Below are 17,168 nucleotides of genomic sequence, written 5' to 3'. Positions count from 1 at the left end.
TACCATGCATCAGAATCACCTGGGGAGCCATTTAAAACACAGACTGTTGGTCTCCCACTTGCAGGAGTGGGACCAAGAATTTGCATTTCTAAGGAGTTCCCAGGTGATGCTGATGTTGCTACCTTGGAGAGCACATTTTGGAAATCACTACATTGTAGCAATGAAGGTTAGCCTGTGGACAACACCCATCCAGGCACTTCAAAAGTCCTAAAGATGATTTACAAAATGCTTCCATTTAATTTGACATAATAGCCTGCACTTCAGACCTCAGGAGTGTGGAATTAAAAGTGTGCTGAGGGCTTTCTTTTTGTTCTCCAGAGTGGTGGGTAATCCTGCACACCCAAGTGTGGAATTAAATATAAACCCATTCAGGCTTCTCAGCTCCTCTCAACATCCGCTTGCTTGAGGTGTTCTTAACCCACAATCCAGCCTTGGTGGAGTTACCTTCTACCTGTTTCTTTGACTTGGACATGTTCTGGGCAAGAGCCAGGTATAAGAGTGGACTTTGGCTGATAGTAGTTTGAAAGGGTAGTTTCTTGATGACCATGAGACATGGGGCTTCCAGACTAGTTGCTTAGGTTGTACTGTTCTTTCCTAAACACTGAGAATGGGTGGTTCCAATTAGCCCTAGATGTTATCTTCTCCTTGAGTCCAGTTAATATTGTTGGAATAGATGAGCTCACATCATTATCTTCTCTCTCAAAAATAGTCTGAGGCTTCTCGAATTTAACGTCTCTCTTATCTCTCATTTCCTCCCTTTAAGTCATCTTTGTCCTATCTGTTCCTCCTTCCTGCTTATGGTATTTCACTCATTCTTTCACTACTCCACACTAAATTACATTACTACACATTATCAATTCTCTTCCCTTGTCTAGTTGCCTCTCCTCCCCTCCAGAACACTATTATATAAGTTTTCTTAGTCACCACTTAGGGGCCAGTCCCATGGCCAAGTAGTTAAGTTTTGCCACTCCATTTCAGGGGCCCAGAGTTCACCAGTTCAGATTCTGTGTGCAGACCTACACATCGCTCATCAAGCCATCCTTTGTGGTGGCATCCCACAGAGAAGAACTAGAATGACTTACAACTAGGATACAACTAGGTACTGGGGCTTTGGGGAGAAAAAAAAAGAGGAAGATTAGCAGCAGATGTTAGCTCAGGGCCAATCTTCCTCACCAAAAACCAAAAAAATCCACCCCTTAGACCAATTCTTCCTTTAAACTTCCAGAGCTTCCCTAGAGCCATCTTGGTGAAACATAGACTCAAACTGATATCCTACCTCCCATATAAACCTACCCCAGAGCCCACATGTCTGATGGCTGCTCATCTAAAAACTTCAGGAAGGACATTAACAATTGTTTTTTCTGCTATAGTTTAAATATCCTGTTTCCAATACCTTACGCAGACCATAGAAGTTCTAGAAACAAGCTACTTGACCTCAGAGAAGAGATCAATGTTATAGATATAATCATGCAGCTTGTGATGGTTAATTCTATCATGACTGGGCCACAGGGTGTCAAGATATTTGGTCTAACATTATTCTGGGTATGTCTGTGAGGGTGCTTCTGGATGAGATTAACATCTCATCTGTAGACTGAATTTGTAGACTGAGTAAAGCCCTCCCTAATGTGGGTGGGCTTTTTCCAATCAGCTAAAGGCCTGAACAGAACAAAATCGCTGAGAGAGGGAAGGCCTCCTATCCGACTGCCTTCAGTTCAGACTCTGGTTTTTTTCGTGCCTTCAGACTCCAGCTGAAACATTGGCTCTTCCTGGATCTTCAGCCTGCAGGTCTTTGTACTAGAACTACACTATCAGTTCTCGTGGGTCTCCAGCTTACCAACTACAGATCCTGGGACTTGTCAGCCTCCGTAATCACATGAGCCAGTTCCTTATAATACATGCATACATGCACACATACATACATGCATCCTGTTGGTTCTGTTTCTCTGGAGAACACTAATACACAGCTATATAAACTTTGCTCAGTGCTTTGAAAAAAAGTACTGGGAGCTATGGAAGTGAATAATAAGAACTGGTGTAGTTTGAGAGGGAGAGGAAAATCTTCCCTGAAGAAGTAATCTTAAGCCTTAGGGATTATATGTTCTTAGGTAAAGGAACGGGTAGAGAGTGATTGTGCCAGGCAGAGAAAACAGCATGGACAAAAGCCCTGATGTCAGAAGCGATATCCTACGTTGGTATGATACTGAAAGGCAGCCATGTGGCTGGAATTTAGAAAGGTTAGAAATAGTGATTTGAGATGAAATTGAAATCTTAGGAGAAGTGGGACAAAGAGATGGGGGATAAAGATGGAGGGGCAGGCATTTATCTCACTACCCCCACCCCAAATGAGGTCTCTTTGAAGAAAAGAATACAAGAAGCTGTGTGAATGCAATATCAGCCCATTTGATAAATAATTGGAAGGTCAGTGGTCAGTGGGGCAGATGGAGAAGGCTTTTCAAGAGGGCATCACCAGTGTTAGCATTCCCCCAATAACAGGCTTGGTCCTGCCCTCCTCTCCGTGTCCTGCTCTACTCTTGGGCTCAGTATCCCAAGTGTGGGGGCCTGATTTGTTTCTGAGGCAGAAGCCTAACTGTGCAAGTCCTTGTTGTATTAAGGACAATGCAAAACCTTGTCAGGGACCAGGACAGCAGATGTGGAGTTGGATAGCAGTGTGAGGAGGACCCATCTCAACTGAGTTTTTTTGAAGTCTCCATTTTTTTTTGATGCTAAGATAGTCTGTTATCAAATCTTGTCTGACATTTGCCCACTGTCATTCAATAAGGAAACTGTGGAAGGGAGGAAATCTAAATGAGAGTAAACCTTGTGAACAAGAATCCTGCTATTTTGGTCTGATTTCTTATAAATTTTGTACTTGGGCCTGTTACTCACTCCAGGGGTCCCCCCCTCTCTTTCTCTCTCTCTCTTTCTTTTCTTCAAATGGGAATTGGAGAGCTTGCTTTTCCTACCAGAGACATTATAAAACAGGGGCTGGCCCCGTGGCATAGTAGTTACGTTTGGTGTGCTCTGCTTCAGTGGCCCAGGTTCACAGGTTCAGATCCTGGGTGTGGACCTACACCATTCATCAGCCATGCTGTGGCAGTGACTCATGTATAAAGTGGAGGAAGAGTGGCATGGATGTTAGGTCAGGGCTAATCTTCATCAAGCAAAAATAAGAGGAAGATTGGCAACAGATGTTAGCTCAAGGCTAATTTTCCTCAGCAAAAAAAAAATTATAAAACAAACAATAAGTAGAAATGGGACATTTAAGGCAAAAAATGGACTTGCAAGATCCTTGCAAATATAAACACTCAGTTGGAAAATGACTCTGCAGTGGCAGGAGAAACAATGTGCAAAATGTTTGATTTGCTCTCAAAGGCTTTTGTGGAATGTCCTCGTGCTGAAAATAAGTGAAATCAGGGCATTCCCAGATCCTTTCTTTACCAAAATTCTGAATCTTGTGGTCTTGGAACTCTCTCCCTCCTAAAGCAAAATGAGTAAAGTTAACTTTCTTTTAACTGACATTTTTTTGTTAATATCTTCCATAGAAGCTTGCTGGTTCTAATTACCCTAATTAGATTACCCTAATTCTAATTCAAGAAAGAAAAAAAAAACCTCCTTAAGGACTAGGTTCTTGGAAAAGATGCTCCCTCCTCCCTTCCCAAAAGCAAAATCCATGTTCTCCTATTACCCAGTCTGTTTCCATTTGATGCTTCCCATTCCTAGTCATGACAGAAATGTGAGTTATCAGCCAGCAGAGATGAGAATACAGCAGTGAACAAATCGCTACCTTCATAGATGCTCCCTCCTAGTGGCAGAGTCAGAATTGTAAAATACACAACTCCAGGTTACGTTATCCATTTAGCTAAAGTGATTCAGCAAAAAACAAACAAACAAACAAACAAAAAACCGTGATATGGAAAAGGTAGCCATTTTGCATAGGGTGCTCAATGCAAGTCATGTTGGGGAGGTGACATAAACCAAGACATGAAAGATGGGATCCATCAGTGCAAATGTCCGTTTGTAGAACATTCAAGACAGAAGGAAGAGTTTGTCCTGTTCAGGAATAGAAAGATGATCAGTGTCCTTTCAGCAGTGGTCATCAATAGGGAGGTATCAACTCCTCCCGGACCAAATACAATACGGCCCAAAAATAAAAGAACTAAAGGAGCGGTCCTGTGTTCCGTATTTGGCCTTCTTATCAATTGACAGGACTCTGAGAAAGTTATCAGCTGCATTGGAACAGTCCAACAAGAGATGATGAGGGCCTGAACTATAATGATAGGAATCAAGAGGAGGAGGTAGGTTCACAAATTATTTTTTAAAGTAGGATCAAATATTATGTGATTTAAAATGACAGGATTTATAAATGTGAGCTAATAACCTCATCATCCACATCTTCATCTTTAACACAGGCCACCCTCCGAGAGGTTTGATCAGGTAGATAGAAGATATAAATCACCAATTGCTTTTACAACTTAATTTGTTTATAAACATCAGCTGTTTTAGGTTATAAATGGTTAAACATGATATGTGCATGTCTGAGCATAGAACCTGTTTTCATGAAGTCCGAGACAGTGCATTGTATGGCACTTCCTTTTTTAGCTTTGTCCTAGGCAATATTATCCACACAAATAAGGGTTTAGTGTGGCATTAATGTTTCCTACACATATTAAAATAAAAAGTAACAAAACTTTACATTTTCATACGGGTATAATCCATAATCATCTCACAGACCACAAAATATACCTGCAAAGTACAGAAAAGTCTAAAACAGAAAAAAGTATGGGGGCTGGCCTGGTGGCACAGCAGTTAGGTGCACGTGTTGCGCTTTGGCTGCCCGGGGTTTGCCAGTTCAGATCCCGGGTGCGGACATGGCACTGCTTGGCAAGCCATGCTGTGGTAGGCGTCCCACATATAAAGTGGAGGAAGATGGGCACGGATGTTAGCTCAGGGCCAGTCTTCCTCAGCAAAAAGAGGAGGATTGGCAGATGTTGGCTCAGGGCTAATCTTCCTCGAAAAAAATTAAAAAAAAAGAAACAAGTATGAATTCATAGTTTTCCTTTTTTAATTCTTGTTTCTTTTCGTATTTTTTTTTTTTTACACACCACAAAGGCAAAGGTAAATAGATCAGGCCTCTACCCTGGAGGGTCAAATTAGTTAAGGCAATCAGTTGTGCTATAAAAAGGGGGGGAAATCCTGAACATACAGATAGGATTTATGCATCCCTTCATTTTCAGCACAGACTGGAAAATTAATAATTATATACATCTTATAAAATGATGACAAAATTGATGTTCGTCTACAGAGAGAGAGACCTCTACTTCCTAATTTTAACCAAACAATCCTGGTTTTCAAAGTATGCACCAGGGCCAACAGTATCAGCTTCACCTGGGAGTTTAACAGTGTTACAGACTCTTAGGATCCACTTCAGACTCGTCAATCAGAAACTGGTGTTTCTGATTCAGGTGAATCAGATGACCTAAGTTGTCATCCTTAAGGTGGCTATAATGCATGCTAAAGTTTGAAAATCACTCTACAGTCCTTGATCTCTAGCAAACGATTTGATATTGAAAAAATATGCTACACGTGAATCAAACGATGATATTCACTCAAAAAAAATGTTTTTTCTTAGGAAGCTCTGAATTTTTTTTAAAACTTAAGATTTCCAAGTGACAAAATAAAGGAATTCCACTTTAGCACTAAGTATTTCCCAATATTGCATTAACTAAGAATTAGCCTTTGACAAGGTTGCCTAGTGGCGATATTAAGAGCAGGAAAAACTGGTCGTCCAGATCCCAACTCTTCTCAGAGCTTTGCTTTGGGGATGTATAGGAAATGTAACGTTCCTTGAAGCTGCTCACTTCAGTACCACCACCCCCCACCTAGAAATATATATAGTCAAAAATAGAAATGTTAAGAGAAAAGATAAAACCTGCAAAAACTCCTGTTTAGTTTCAGAGTTATCAGCAATGCTGTTGAGCCTATCTGTGCTTTTCAATTACCTCCCAATGACCCGCTCCCTGAAATTTAGTGAACACGCACTTGAAAGCAATGGATTCACAAATATATCCTGACACCCCCCCCCTCCACCCCGGGGAAGACAGTTTCCATGGAAACACTCAAATAATACATTTCACTCTACTCACCTTATTAATCTTTAGCACCTGTAACATAAAATGCTAAATTTTAGGTTATCTTATAATCAGTAAAGGCTCTCCTCAAGCTGCCCAAAGTAATGGGTTATTGCCGACACCTGGCAGGCTTCAGTTATTATAACACAAGGCAGTTGGTCCTCTCACAACTTCCTGTGCCCTGAATGGATGTTGCCTTGGGCTCTGGCCGGATGAAGGTCTTTCTGGCGTTAGGAGGGCTGCGCCTCCTTTTTACTCTCATTTGGACTTGCTCTGGAGAACAGCCAGGTATTTACAGAATACTAGGAGAGATGGTGGGTAATTGATGATCAATAATGAGGCTGCTTCTTTCACTTTCCAAATCTGAACATTTCGATCTACCGCTGCATTGCCAATAGCTAAGGGTCTATACTAAAGAGTCTGCTTTGGATGGCTGAGGTTGGAATGCTTGTTTCCCCACTTGGCTTCACCCCTGGTTGCTTCCTTTGCCCACAACGTCCCTTTCCCCTCCGAGGATGGCTTATCACCCTGTAAGGAAAGTGGGGTTGGTTGATTGGATAGAAGAAGTTTCCGTATATCTGAGATGGTTGTTTTGGTTTCAGCTGTAGAGAATAATGCTTGGGAACAAATCTTGAAAAGAGAAGCACATTCACAGTATATATATGCACATGTATATATATATATATATATATATATATACATATGTACAGTACGTATATATACATATGGCAAATGTGTGTCTCTAGATTCTCAGCTATTTCAGAGGGACTTTTATTTTTTCAATTTGATAAAGCAAGATGCCAAGTGATTGGAATTATTTGTAACATACTCTGACAATGAGGCAAAGACAGTTATGTCCCAATACGTTTTTAAGATAAGAGTCTGTTCTACCTCCAGAATCCAGTTATTTGAAATACACACATAAGGACCTCTGGATGGATATTCTTAGTGCTGTTTATAAAGAAAATGTAGATGATCTCTCACACCTGGACAGACTAACTCAGAATTCTAGCAAATGCAAGTCCCGTATCCCTCAGTGTTTTTTTGAAGATTTCTTATATAGGGAAGACCTGGGATACACATTAAAAATGTAGACATCTGGGTCCCACTCCACACCTAACGAATTGGAATTCTGAGAATTTGGCCAAGAAATTTGCTTTTAACAAGCACTAAAGATGACTCCACAACAGAATTTTAGTAAAAAGCCAGATTTTATAAGTTCTTGATTCTAACCAAAATTGAGATTCAATGTGAAGTCACTTTATGTACATATTCATAGTGGACAAAATGAACTCTCAGAAGATTTGGCAAGATTCTTCAATTCTTCCATACCACATATGAGTTCACTTTAATATCTTCTATATTCTAAATTCTGAGATCTTATATATTATCTCCTTTGAACTCTTCTATGTAACTCACCATTCAACATATTAACTTGGACGTCCAATATGTATCTTGAAATTATTATCTCGAAAATTAAATACATGCATTTTTTTTCATCTCAAACCTGCCTCTCACTGGTTTTCTTTATCTCAGTTAATAGCACCATCCATTCAGTTTCCTTTAGAATCATCATTTTTTCTTCCCCAGGCCCACACCCACACGCATCCAAAGGTTTCTAGAATTCCCCTGGTTCTCTCCATCTCTTCTACAAGAACTCAAGTCCAAGCCTGCAACAGCTAGTCCTGGTCTGTTTGAATATCCTTGTAACCCATCTCCCTGATTCCACTCCCACCCCAACAACCCACTCTCCTCCTGCTCACCAGAATGAGCTTTTGAAATTGTAAATCAGATCCTATTTACCCTACACTATGCTCGCTGTGGTTCGTTACATTCTGACCACACTGGCCTTCTTTCTGTTTTTGGAAGTCACCAACCACAGTCTTTGCACTTCTTAATCCCGTTGCCTGAACAACAAGTGACTTAATGCCTGTCACCCTCTTCCTCTCTGTGTAAAGGGAGAATACCTAGTCTACCCACCATCCATGAGCCAAAAAGGGAGAATGGACAGGTCAATGGTTTTATTTGAAGCTACTTTCATGATTGCAGTATCAAGATTCTCTAGTGGATGGAAATTTCCAGCAGCTGAAGATGGCTTTAGACCTGTGAACAGTTTACTTCTAAAAGCTAATCAATCCCACCATAGGTTACCCTTCCAGTATTCTATGCCTGCCTCCTTAATTCCTTCTCAGATTTTCCAATGTCTTCTAAATGACCAGCAGTCCCAAATTACTCTGGGATTTAACTGCCAGATCTTACATTTTACCACCCTACTTCTTGACTTCTTGCAAACCTTAATGCTTCAATGAAAAGTATTATAGCTTCAATTATCTTTCGGCTAATGGAGTATAATAGCTCTTGAAGCCACCAGTTCTTTCCAATCCTCTATCAGCAACATCTAGGATACTTCATCCTTGGAGCCCCCTCTTCATCACAAGTCCAAGTTTTACATCTATTTTAGTTCACCTAACACATAGCCCAGATATCAGGGACAATCTGTACATGCTTCCCTCTTCCTCAGCAATACACAGTATTGTTCATGAACTCATTCAACAAATATATATTGACCATTTATTGTGCGCTTATTTTGGCTCTAAGTAACACAGCAGTGAACAAAACAAACCACAACTCCATTCTCATGGAGCATACGTTCTCATGCAAAGAGGACAAAATTTTAAAGAATATAATTACCAGGTCACAATTAGTAGTAAAAGAAAAAAAAAGTATTGAAAAACTGTACTGGGTTAAGCTATGATCACTAGATTTCTATCCCAGCTTTGTTAGTTTCCTTTTGGTCAAGCAACTTTATTGCTTCAGAAAATACCAAAATTAAACAGATACCAAGATTAGAACAAAGATTTTGCTTTCTGGGAGTTAAGATTGGGAATGAGGGTAGGCGGACTATTGCCCATAGTTACAAATATAACTGCCACAGTTCTAAGCGGAGATGGTCTTCCACTTAGAACTGTGAAATGGGGCATCTGCAATCTTGTTTGGGTTAATTCTCATCCAATATAGGATTCACCTGGATTCTTCCTGGAGGTGGGAGGGCATGTGAGTGTTTTAAGGGAGAAGGTAAGACTATAAAGATCACCTCTAAAATATGTTTTCCTCTTCCAGGGGCAGTCGCCTTTTATTGGTAATTGGCTCTGAGTGTCCCTGACCTTCCCTGGTACCACTGGAAGAATTAGCTGATATTTTTTCTTTTCTACCTCTCAATAGTGTACGTACGGTGCAGACCTTCTTGGTTCTTGGCCAGAGTTAAGTCAACTGCATTTGGTAATGATCTGCCTGTGGCCCCCGATGAAGTGTTTCTGGGAGATCAGTGTCCTGTAACCTCAGTGTATCCAGGATTTTATGAGTTTCAATACCATCCCACTGATTGCAACATCAGGATTGAGGTAATTAGGTGTTCGCCTAGTTCACTAAATCTTCTTAGAGACTTTCAAGCTCACACATTGCATGCCATGGTTTTTTTAATTTTTTCCCTAGTAATAAGCTAAACTGATTATTCCAAATGTTGCATCCAGGCCATGGGCAGTGAAGGAAGGTAAGAATGAAGAGTTTCCACCTGCCAGTTGTACCTCCCTCTAGAGAAGGTAAAACTAAACAAGATATGCAACTTGTCTTCATTTTAGAGAACATGCTTTTTTTTCTTCTTTATATCAGGGGTCTACAAATTACTGCCTGTTGGTCTGATCTGGCCCACCATCTACTTTTATGTCATCTATGAGCTAAGAAAATTTTTTAAATGTTTAAAGGATTAAGAAAACAAAAGAAGAAAAATGTTTTGTGATAGGTAAAAAGCATACAAAACCCAAATTTCAGTGTCCATAAATTCAGTTTATTTGGAACACAACCATGCTCCGTCACTCCTTTATTTGATTTTTGTCTAGCGCTATGTTCACACTCTAAGGCCAGAGCTGAGTTGCTGGCACAGAGGCCACAGAGCCCACAAAGGCAAAAGGATTTATTATCTGGCCCTTTACAGAAATTTGCTCATCACTGTTCTGCAGTATAAAAGCTGACCAAGCAACTTCATATCCCTCCAAATTTTTATAGTCTTAAGAAGCAGCCAGTTCTTCCAGGCTGTAGGCAAGTGGAGGGAGAATTTGAGTGGTTGACACAGCTGACATTTTCAAATGACATCTTCAAATGACTGCCTGACCCACCTGCTGACATCTCAGCTCCCACAAGAGATTCTGGTGCGCACCCCCGCCCACCCTCCACCCCCAGTTTGATGGTGAGGATGCACAGAATAAGGGCATCAGTCTGAGGAGGGATACAGAGAGTGTGTGACAGCCTCACAGGTCACTTCAATGCCTTGCCTTCACACATAACCAATCTCATTCCACCTAACCACCTGCGAGAAACCCTGAGGGAAGTGTCATTTCCTTTCACTTTTTCTCCATTCAAAAACTAAGAAACAAATTGTAATATTATGTTCATGTTCCTATAAAAATCTTAGGATGTTGATGAGAATTAGTAGCAGGGCCAGATAAGCTAATAGGGGAGTTTCAATTATGTTCAATGAATACTGAGAATAAACGAAGAAAAATGCTCAAATATTCACTGTGGCTGTCTCTAGATAATGAGACTAAATCTTCACGTTGCCCATACTATTTTTTTCACATTTCCTAAAAAAAAGTTATTTCTGAAGAACACAAATTTATTTAACGTATTCTTTATAATTAGATGTATCTCTTATTCATCTAATATTCAAAGGTCATGCTCAGTATCTTAGAGTCTCCTAGAACCTAAAGGAAATTTCTCAAGAGAAGAGATTATAAATGCTTTCTTGATAATAATAAATAATAGCTTTGAAGAAACATGATTCAAACTGAAGTGGCAGGTACTCTCATCTCCTATGAACCATACCCTACACCAGATGTTCAGTCTTCTGACCACTTAGAAAATGGCCCTCTTTCCCACTGAGGTGATAAATTTTAGTGTGCGCATGCCCATTTTTCAGAGATGTTGACTGAACTCCTAATTCCTAACAAAATCTTTAAGTCAACTTACACATTCTCTTTGTCTCCTCAGGTCCTCCCAGAGGATCGTCTCCTTTTTATATCTCAAATTACCTTTAAGTCAAAGTTCTCAGATCTTGAAGCTTCAATACCTGTGGCCTGTGCTGTCCCCCGGTGAGTCTAGAATTCCTCAGTCTCCTCATCTCTAAAGTGGAGCTAATGGTACCTGTTTCATAGCTTTTTGGTGAAGATTAAATGAGATAATGCACATAAAGTGATTAGAACAGTGCTTGGCCCCTCAAACGCATGCCGTACATAGCGGCTGGTGCCATCAATACATCAGTTAATTCTCTTCAGCGTGGTATAAAGCTGTGTGTAAGACTACTCGGCCTAACTTTGCCATATACCTAGAAGCTGTTAGACTGAGAAATCACTTTGTTTTAATTACATTTAGTGTCCAGTTTACAAATTCTATTTCTTATCTCTTAGCCAAGATAAACTGGGAATATTAGGCGGTCCTGATTAAATCAACAAGGGGAGGAGAGTAGGCTGAACACTGAGTTTATAGGCTAGTGAGAGAAAAGCAGCTTACTAGAATACCAGTTTTAAGTAGTTAAATATTTTAACTTTCTTCTTGATCCATGGGATAGGACCCTCATTGGCTCATTTAGACTCTACCTTTCATAGATGGTCTAAGATTATCAAATTTTAAGTTAACGACTTCTGCTCAACTAATAGCAAATCTGGTGATATATTTGGGAGGGTTTTCTTTTACATAAAGCTTACTCAGTTCGATTATTAAGTGAATAACTCATTTTCTAAACTGAGGACAGGATGACAACACTTCCTAATGTTTCTCCCATTGGTGGAAAAGGATACTGGTGTGAAAGCAGGGAAAACTAGGATTAAGGGTTTAACTTCAGGTTCTGAATCTCAATCACCAGGATTTACATAGATCTTAATCCCATTCCTCTGTTTCTCTTCTTTTCCCTTTCTGTAGCCATCCAGCTCCTAAAAAAATAATCACAGGAAATGATACAAATCAACAAAGTGGCCCCCCCAAAAGATCAGGAATTGCAAATTTATATGTGGGAGAGACAAACAACCAGAAAGTAAGGTGAGGTTACTTAAATTACAGAGATTAATGCTGCCCAAGGATGTTTTAGAAGAGCAAACAACAGGATTTTTACAAAGAAACTTTATAAACGCCTGTGCTTCTGACTCAGGGAAAGGCTGGTTAATACTTTCCTTTCTTCCTAGAGATGTTATCTTCTTGACAGCTCCTTGTCTGTCCAGCATTAGTTGGCATATTAACTGGCATTAACCACAGGACTCAGGTTGTCCCTTGGGAGCCATGGAGGCAATAGGTGAAACACTTTTACCAAAATCAACATCAATAAAATATTAAATAGAAATGTTTTAAAATTGATACCAAAGCTATAGAACATGGACTTTGATAAGGTAGATAATCCATGAGAATGTGCACTCAGAAATATCTTAGACTCTGTCCAGAAAGGATTAAATGATGTCTGCCAGAGAGTACATTTCCTAAATTATATGGATTTTCTTTCCTAGATAGCCGAGAAGGAAAATTCTGAATATATACATATATAGGTATTAAAAACTTTGGATGTAGCTCTCCCTAAAGGGAAAGAGGTGTATACTGGAGGAATGGTAATCACTTTTTAAAATTTGGGATGTGTTACAGATGCTATATGAAATCAGATATATATTACATATATTTCATTGTTAAGAGAAGCAAAAATATTCATATTCCTATACATATATAACTTCTATGTTAATTTTCTTAGGACATGAGCCCAAATATTACCTCTTTTTCTGCCTACCCTCTTCATTCCTCCACGTGATTTAGGAACACTAGGCCCTTTTGAGGCAAAAAGTAGAAAACTACACAGTAGCAGTTTCTGATTCTTCTTTGCAGAGCAACCATCTTAATGTGCAATTTTGCTACTTAAAATCACACGGCTCGTCTTTCTCCACCCAAGAATTCCAAAGCTGATACAGATCCCCACAGCTGTGACTGTAGGAAGATTGCACATGAGAACCTGGAATACCGTCTGAGGATCCCATTTGTTATCCTATATTTTTAAAGGTTTTAGATGATTTGATTTTTATTGGAATGACCCTTTGCTGTTTTATGATATCTTCTTTAGAAGGGTTTGCCTCTGTTTTTAAATTCATAAGGAATTACAATAAAATGCATTTTCTCTTAATGGGTTATCTATTATTTCTTCATGTACTGTGCTGGGGTACCTCAGCATATGTAAAGCTTGCTATATGCAAGCTAGTGTTTTCACTACTTGTTTAGTGCCTGTAGTCAAAATTTAATCCCAGTTATGCTGAATAACATGGCCTAGAAATCCAGCTAATCTATTTGCAACTAGTTAGAATAAACTGAAGAACTACTTGAAACAAATGAAGTTAGTATTGTGGGTGAAAAATTTCCTACTTTAGCCCAGAATATTTAGTTCCAAAGAGAGAAGGGAAGATACCTGGAAATGAATGTTCTCATTTCACTGACAGGGCTCCTGTTGGCCAATGTCGAGAAGAGTTTAGTCCTAGACTATCAACGCAGGTGGTAATAGCTGCGTCAAAATGAGGGTGCTTTGACTACCGGTCCAACACCACCACCAAATCCAAAATTAAACTGAAATCTTTTCAGGGTTCTCTCAACGGATCTTGTCCTGAATCTGGAGTCTGCCTCTTCTTGGGTAATACTTGTAACTGTTTCCAGAAATGACTTGTTAGCTGAAATGTAAATAGCGCAAGCATATCCACCCTCCAGGTTCCTCCAAATATTTTCACTACTAAATTTTATGGACCAGAATAAAACTAGATTTTTTGAACAGAGAACATAATAACAGAGTCAACTATCCCAGAGGTGAACAAATATTAGTCTCATACAGTATTATTTTGCTAGGGTTTCCATAACAAAGTATCCTAGACTGAGTTGCTTAAACAACAGAGACTTATTTTCTCACAATTCTAGAGGCTGGAAGTCTGAGATAAGGTGTGTTTTCTGAGGCCTCTCTCCTTGGCTTGTAGACGGCCATCTTCTCCCTGTGTCTTCACATATGTTCTTCTCTCTGTGTGTGTCTGTGTCCTTTTCTCCTCCTCTTAAACACATACCAGTCATAAAGGATTAGCACCCATCCTAACAGCCTCATCTGACCTTAATCATCTCTCTTTAAAGACTCTATCTCCAACTACAGGCACATTCTGAGGTACTGGGGTTAAGCCTTCAATATATGATTTGTTGGGGGACTCAATTCAGGCCATAACATTTCACCCTCTGGCCCCCCAAAATTTGAATATCCTTCACACATGAAAAGTTCATTGACCCCTCCCAACAACCCCCAAAATATTAACCCATTCCAACATCAACTCTAAATCCAAAATCTCCTCTAAATCAGGTATAAGTGAGACTTGAGGTATGATTCATCCTTGGGCAAAATTCCTCTCCAGCTGTGAACCGTGAAATCAGACAATAAGTTATTTCCTTCCAAAATACAACAGTGGGACAGGCATAGGATAGATATTCTCATCCCAAAAGGGAGAAATTGGAAAGAAGAAAGGGGTCACAGGTTCCCAAGCGTGTCTGAAACCTAGCAGGGAAAATTACATTCAATTTTAAGGATGGAGAATAATCCCCTTTGGCTCTATGCTCTGTCCCCTGGACCCACTGGGACAGCAGCTCTCGCCTATTGGCTCTGGGCACACTGGGCCTCTGGTGGCAGTGTCAGACCTGCCAAGCTCCAAACCAACTTTGGGGTCATTCTTCGCTTTTCTTGAAGGATAGTTCACAGCTCTATTGGCCTGTCTAGGAGAATCTCAGAATTCTGACATCGAGGTGTCAGCAGGCTTGGTTTCTTCTCTAGGCCCTTCTCTTTGGATTGCAGATGGCCATCTTTTCTCTGTGGATGTCTGTGTCCTAATCTCCTTTTCTTTACAGACACCAATCATATTGGAGTAGGGACCATCCACACAACCTCATTTTACATTAATTCATTAATTACCTCTTTAAAGACCCTATCTTCAAATACAATCACGTTCTGAGATACAGGGGGTTAGGACTTGATTATATGAATTTGGGGGTGGCACAAATCAGCCCGTAATACATACCCAGGTTTGTCACATGACCCCAAGAAAACTGCAAGAAAGACTGGGAAATGCAGTTTTCTAGTATACCCAACAAGAACTAATGAGATTAATAAGCATTTGACCAGTCTCTGTCAAAGTAGGAGAGATAAGATAGTAAATATTTTGTAAGACAAAATAAGTCTTGACTATATTTTGAATTATTCATGATATGATTTGATAAAATAGGTTTTAACTATCAGCACAACAATCGGAAAATATAATTGCATCCAACTTTGATCTATGGGTTTTATATAATGTGTCTTGAAAATTTTTTAATTCTCTAAAACACTTTTTTAAATGTTTTGCAATCAAAACATTAAATAAAAATAATCGGCATTGGAAACCAATACTTTTTTGACTTCTGAATTCAGAGATTGCCATCTTGGCCTGATTTCTCCATTGTGAAGCCAAGCTTCATCCCTAATAGAGATATGCATAAGATAAGGAAAGACAGAAATCGGAGGTTGGCAAGCTACAGCCCATGAGTAAAATTTTATCGAAACACAGCCATGCCCATTCATTTACTTATGGCTGTTTTTGCACTATCACAGGAGAGTGGAGAAGCTGCAAAAGAAACCACCAAGCCTAAAATATTTACTATCTGGGTCTTTCCAGAAAAAGCTTGCTGACCCCTGGTCTTGATTATTTCAATTTATTACCTTATTTGGCAGTCTAATTTTTATTCCCCATGACATCAAAAAGTGTCACTTGGGGTGGGTAAGAGGTATGCCTATGTTTTGTAAAATAAAAGGACATTGGGAATTCACGTTTATTCTCTGGCAGGTCAGTGTTTAGAATGAGTATGCATGGAAGCTGAGACTCAAGAAGTTAAGTGCATTAAAATGATCAATGTATGAACTCCCCCTGAAAAGTCATTGTGTACTCTCAGTAGTAAATATTACAGTGTGAAGGTCACTGTCCTAAATGAATTCCATGGGTGGAAATGAGATTCCATGACCTACCTTAGCATAGTGATGAGAACATGGATTTTGGAGACAGACGGATTGGATTTTCACTTCTATGGACTCGATACCTGTGTAACCTTATGCAGGCTCCCTAAACTGCCTGCATGTCTGTGTCTTCATCTGTAAAGTGGGACTATGATAGTACCTATCCCAAAAGCTTGTTGGGAGCACTAAATATTTTAATACAAATATATGTTTAGAAAAGTATCTGGCACATAGTAAATTCTTAATAAATGTTAGCTATAATTATAATTGAAATTGAGGTTTTTTTCCTCATCTATTTTTTTGTTCTACGATGTTTTGTAATTGTGAATCTCAGGAGCCAGAACTCAGTTGACCACACTCTTTAGCATGGCCAACTAGCATCATTCATCTGTGTAAAGACCCTCTTATCTTATTATTTCCTCCTTAATTCAACACCTCTACTCCCATTCACTGCTCCCAAATAGTCACCCTTAAAAGTATTTAAGGTACATCCTTCTATACTACTTTCCAAGTATTTTTTCACATAGATGTACAAAAGTGAAAAATATATTTTAATGTCTGTTTATAGTTTGGTGATATAAATCTTAGTTTTGTTCTTGCATCTTTTATTCACCTTTCTGTGTTTGAGCTAAATCTATGTTTCTAAATGAAATCTAATGTATTCTTATTTACTGTTGCATTGTATTCCCTACTATTCTTTGCCACCTCACTGGGTTCCAGCAACCATGACCTTCTAATTCCCTCAAGCGCTCAAACACTTTCTGTATTAGTTTTCAATTGCTGCATAACAAATCACCATGAATAGGGCAGCCTAAAGCAATACTACTCACCGTTCTGTATGTCAGAAGTCCAAGTAGGCGCACCTGGGTTCCAGGAAGCCAAAATCAAGATGTCAGCCAGGCTGGGCTCTTATCTGCAGGCTCCAGGAAAGAATCCGCTTCCAAGCTGATTCAGGATGT

The 17,168-nt window shown here is 39.5% G+C and overlaps 1 protein-coding gene across 1 annotated transcript in view; it reads left to right on the top strand.

The window, feature by feature from the left end:
- The window catches only part of LOC139074364 (oocyte-secreted protein 3-like), a 51,922-nt gene extending 38,590 nt beyond the window's left edge, over positions 1-13,332 (top strand). Inside the window, exons 6-9 of the mRNA XM_070564019.1 lie at positions 9,351-9,529; positions 11,172-11,272; positions 12,099-12,215; positions 13,041-13,332. Of these exons, the coding sequence (XP_070420120.1) occupies positions 9,351-9,464 (114 nt within the window). The 3' untranslated portion in view covers positions 9,465-9,529; positions 11,172-11,272; positions 12,099-12,215; positions 13,041-13,332. The remainder of the gene's footprint in view (positions 1-9,350; positions 9,530-11,171; positions 11,273-12,098; positions 12,216-13,040) is intronic.
- Positions 13,333-17,168: the final 3,836 nt, after the last annotated feature.

This window comes from Equus przewalskii, chromosome 11, assembly GCF_037783145.1.
Source record: "Equus przewalskii isolate Varuska chromosome 11, EquPr2, whole genome shotgun sequence".
NCBI classification, from domain to species: domain Eukaryota; kingdom Metazoa; phylum Chordata; class Mammalia; order Perissodactyla; family Equidae; genus Equus; species Equus przewalskii.
This window is presented reverse-complemented; position numbering and strand designations above follow the sequence as displayed.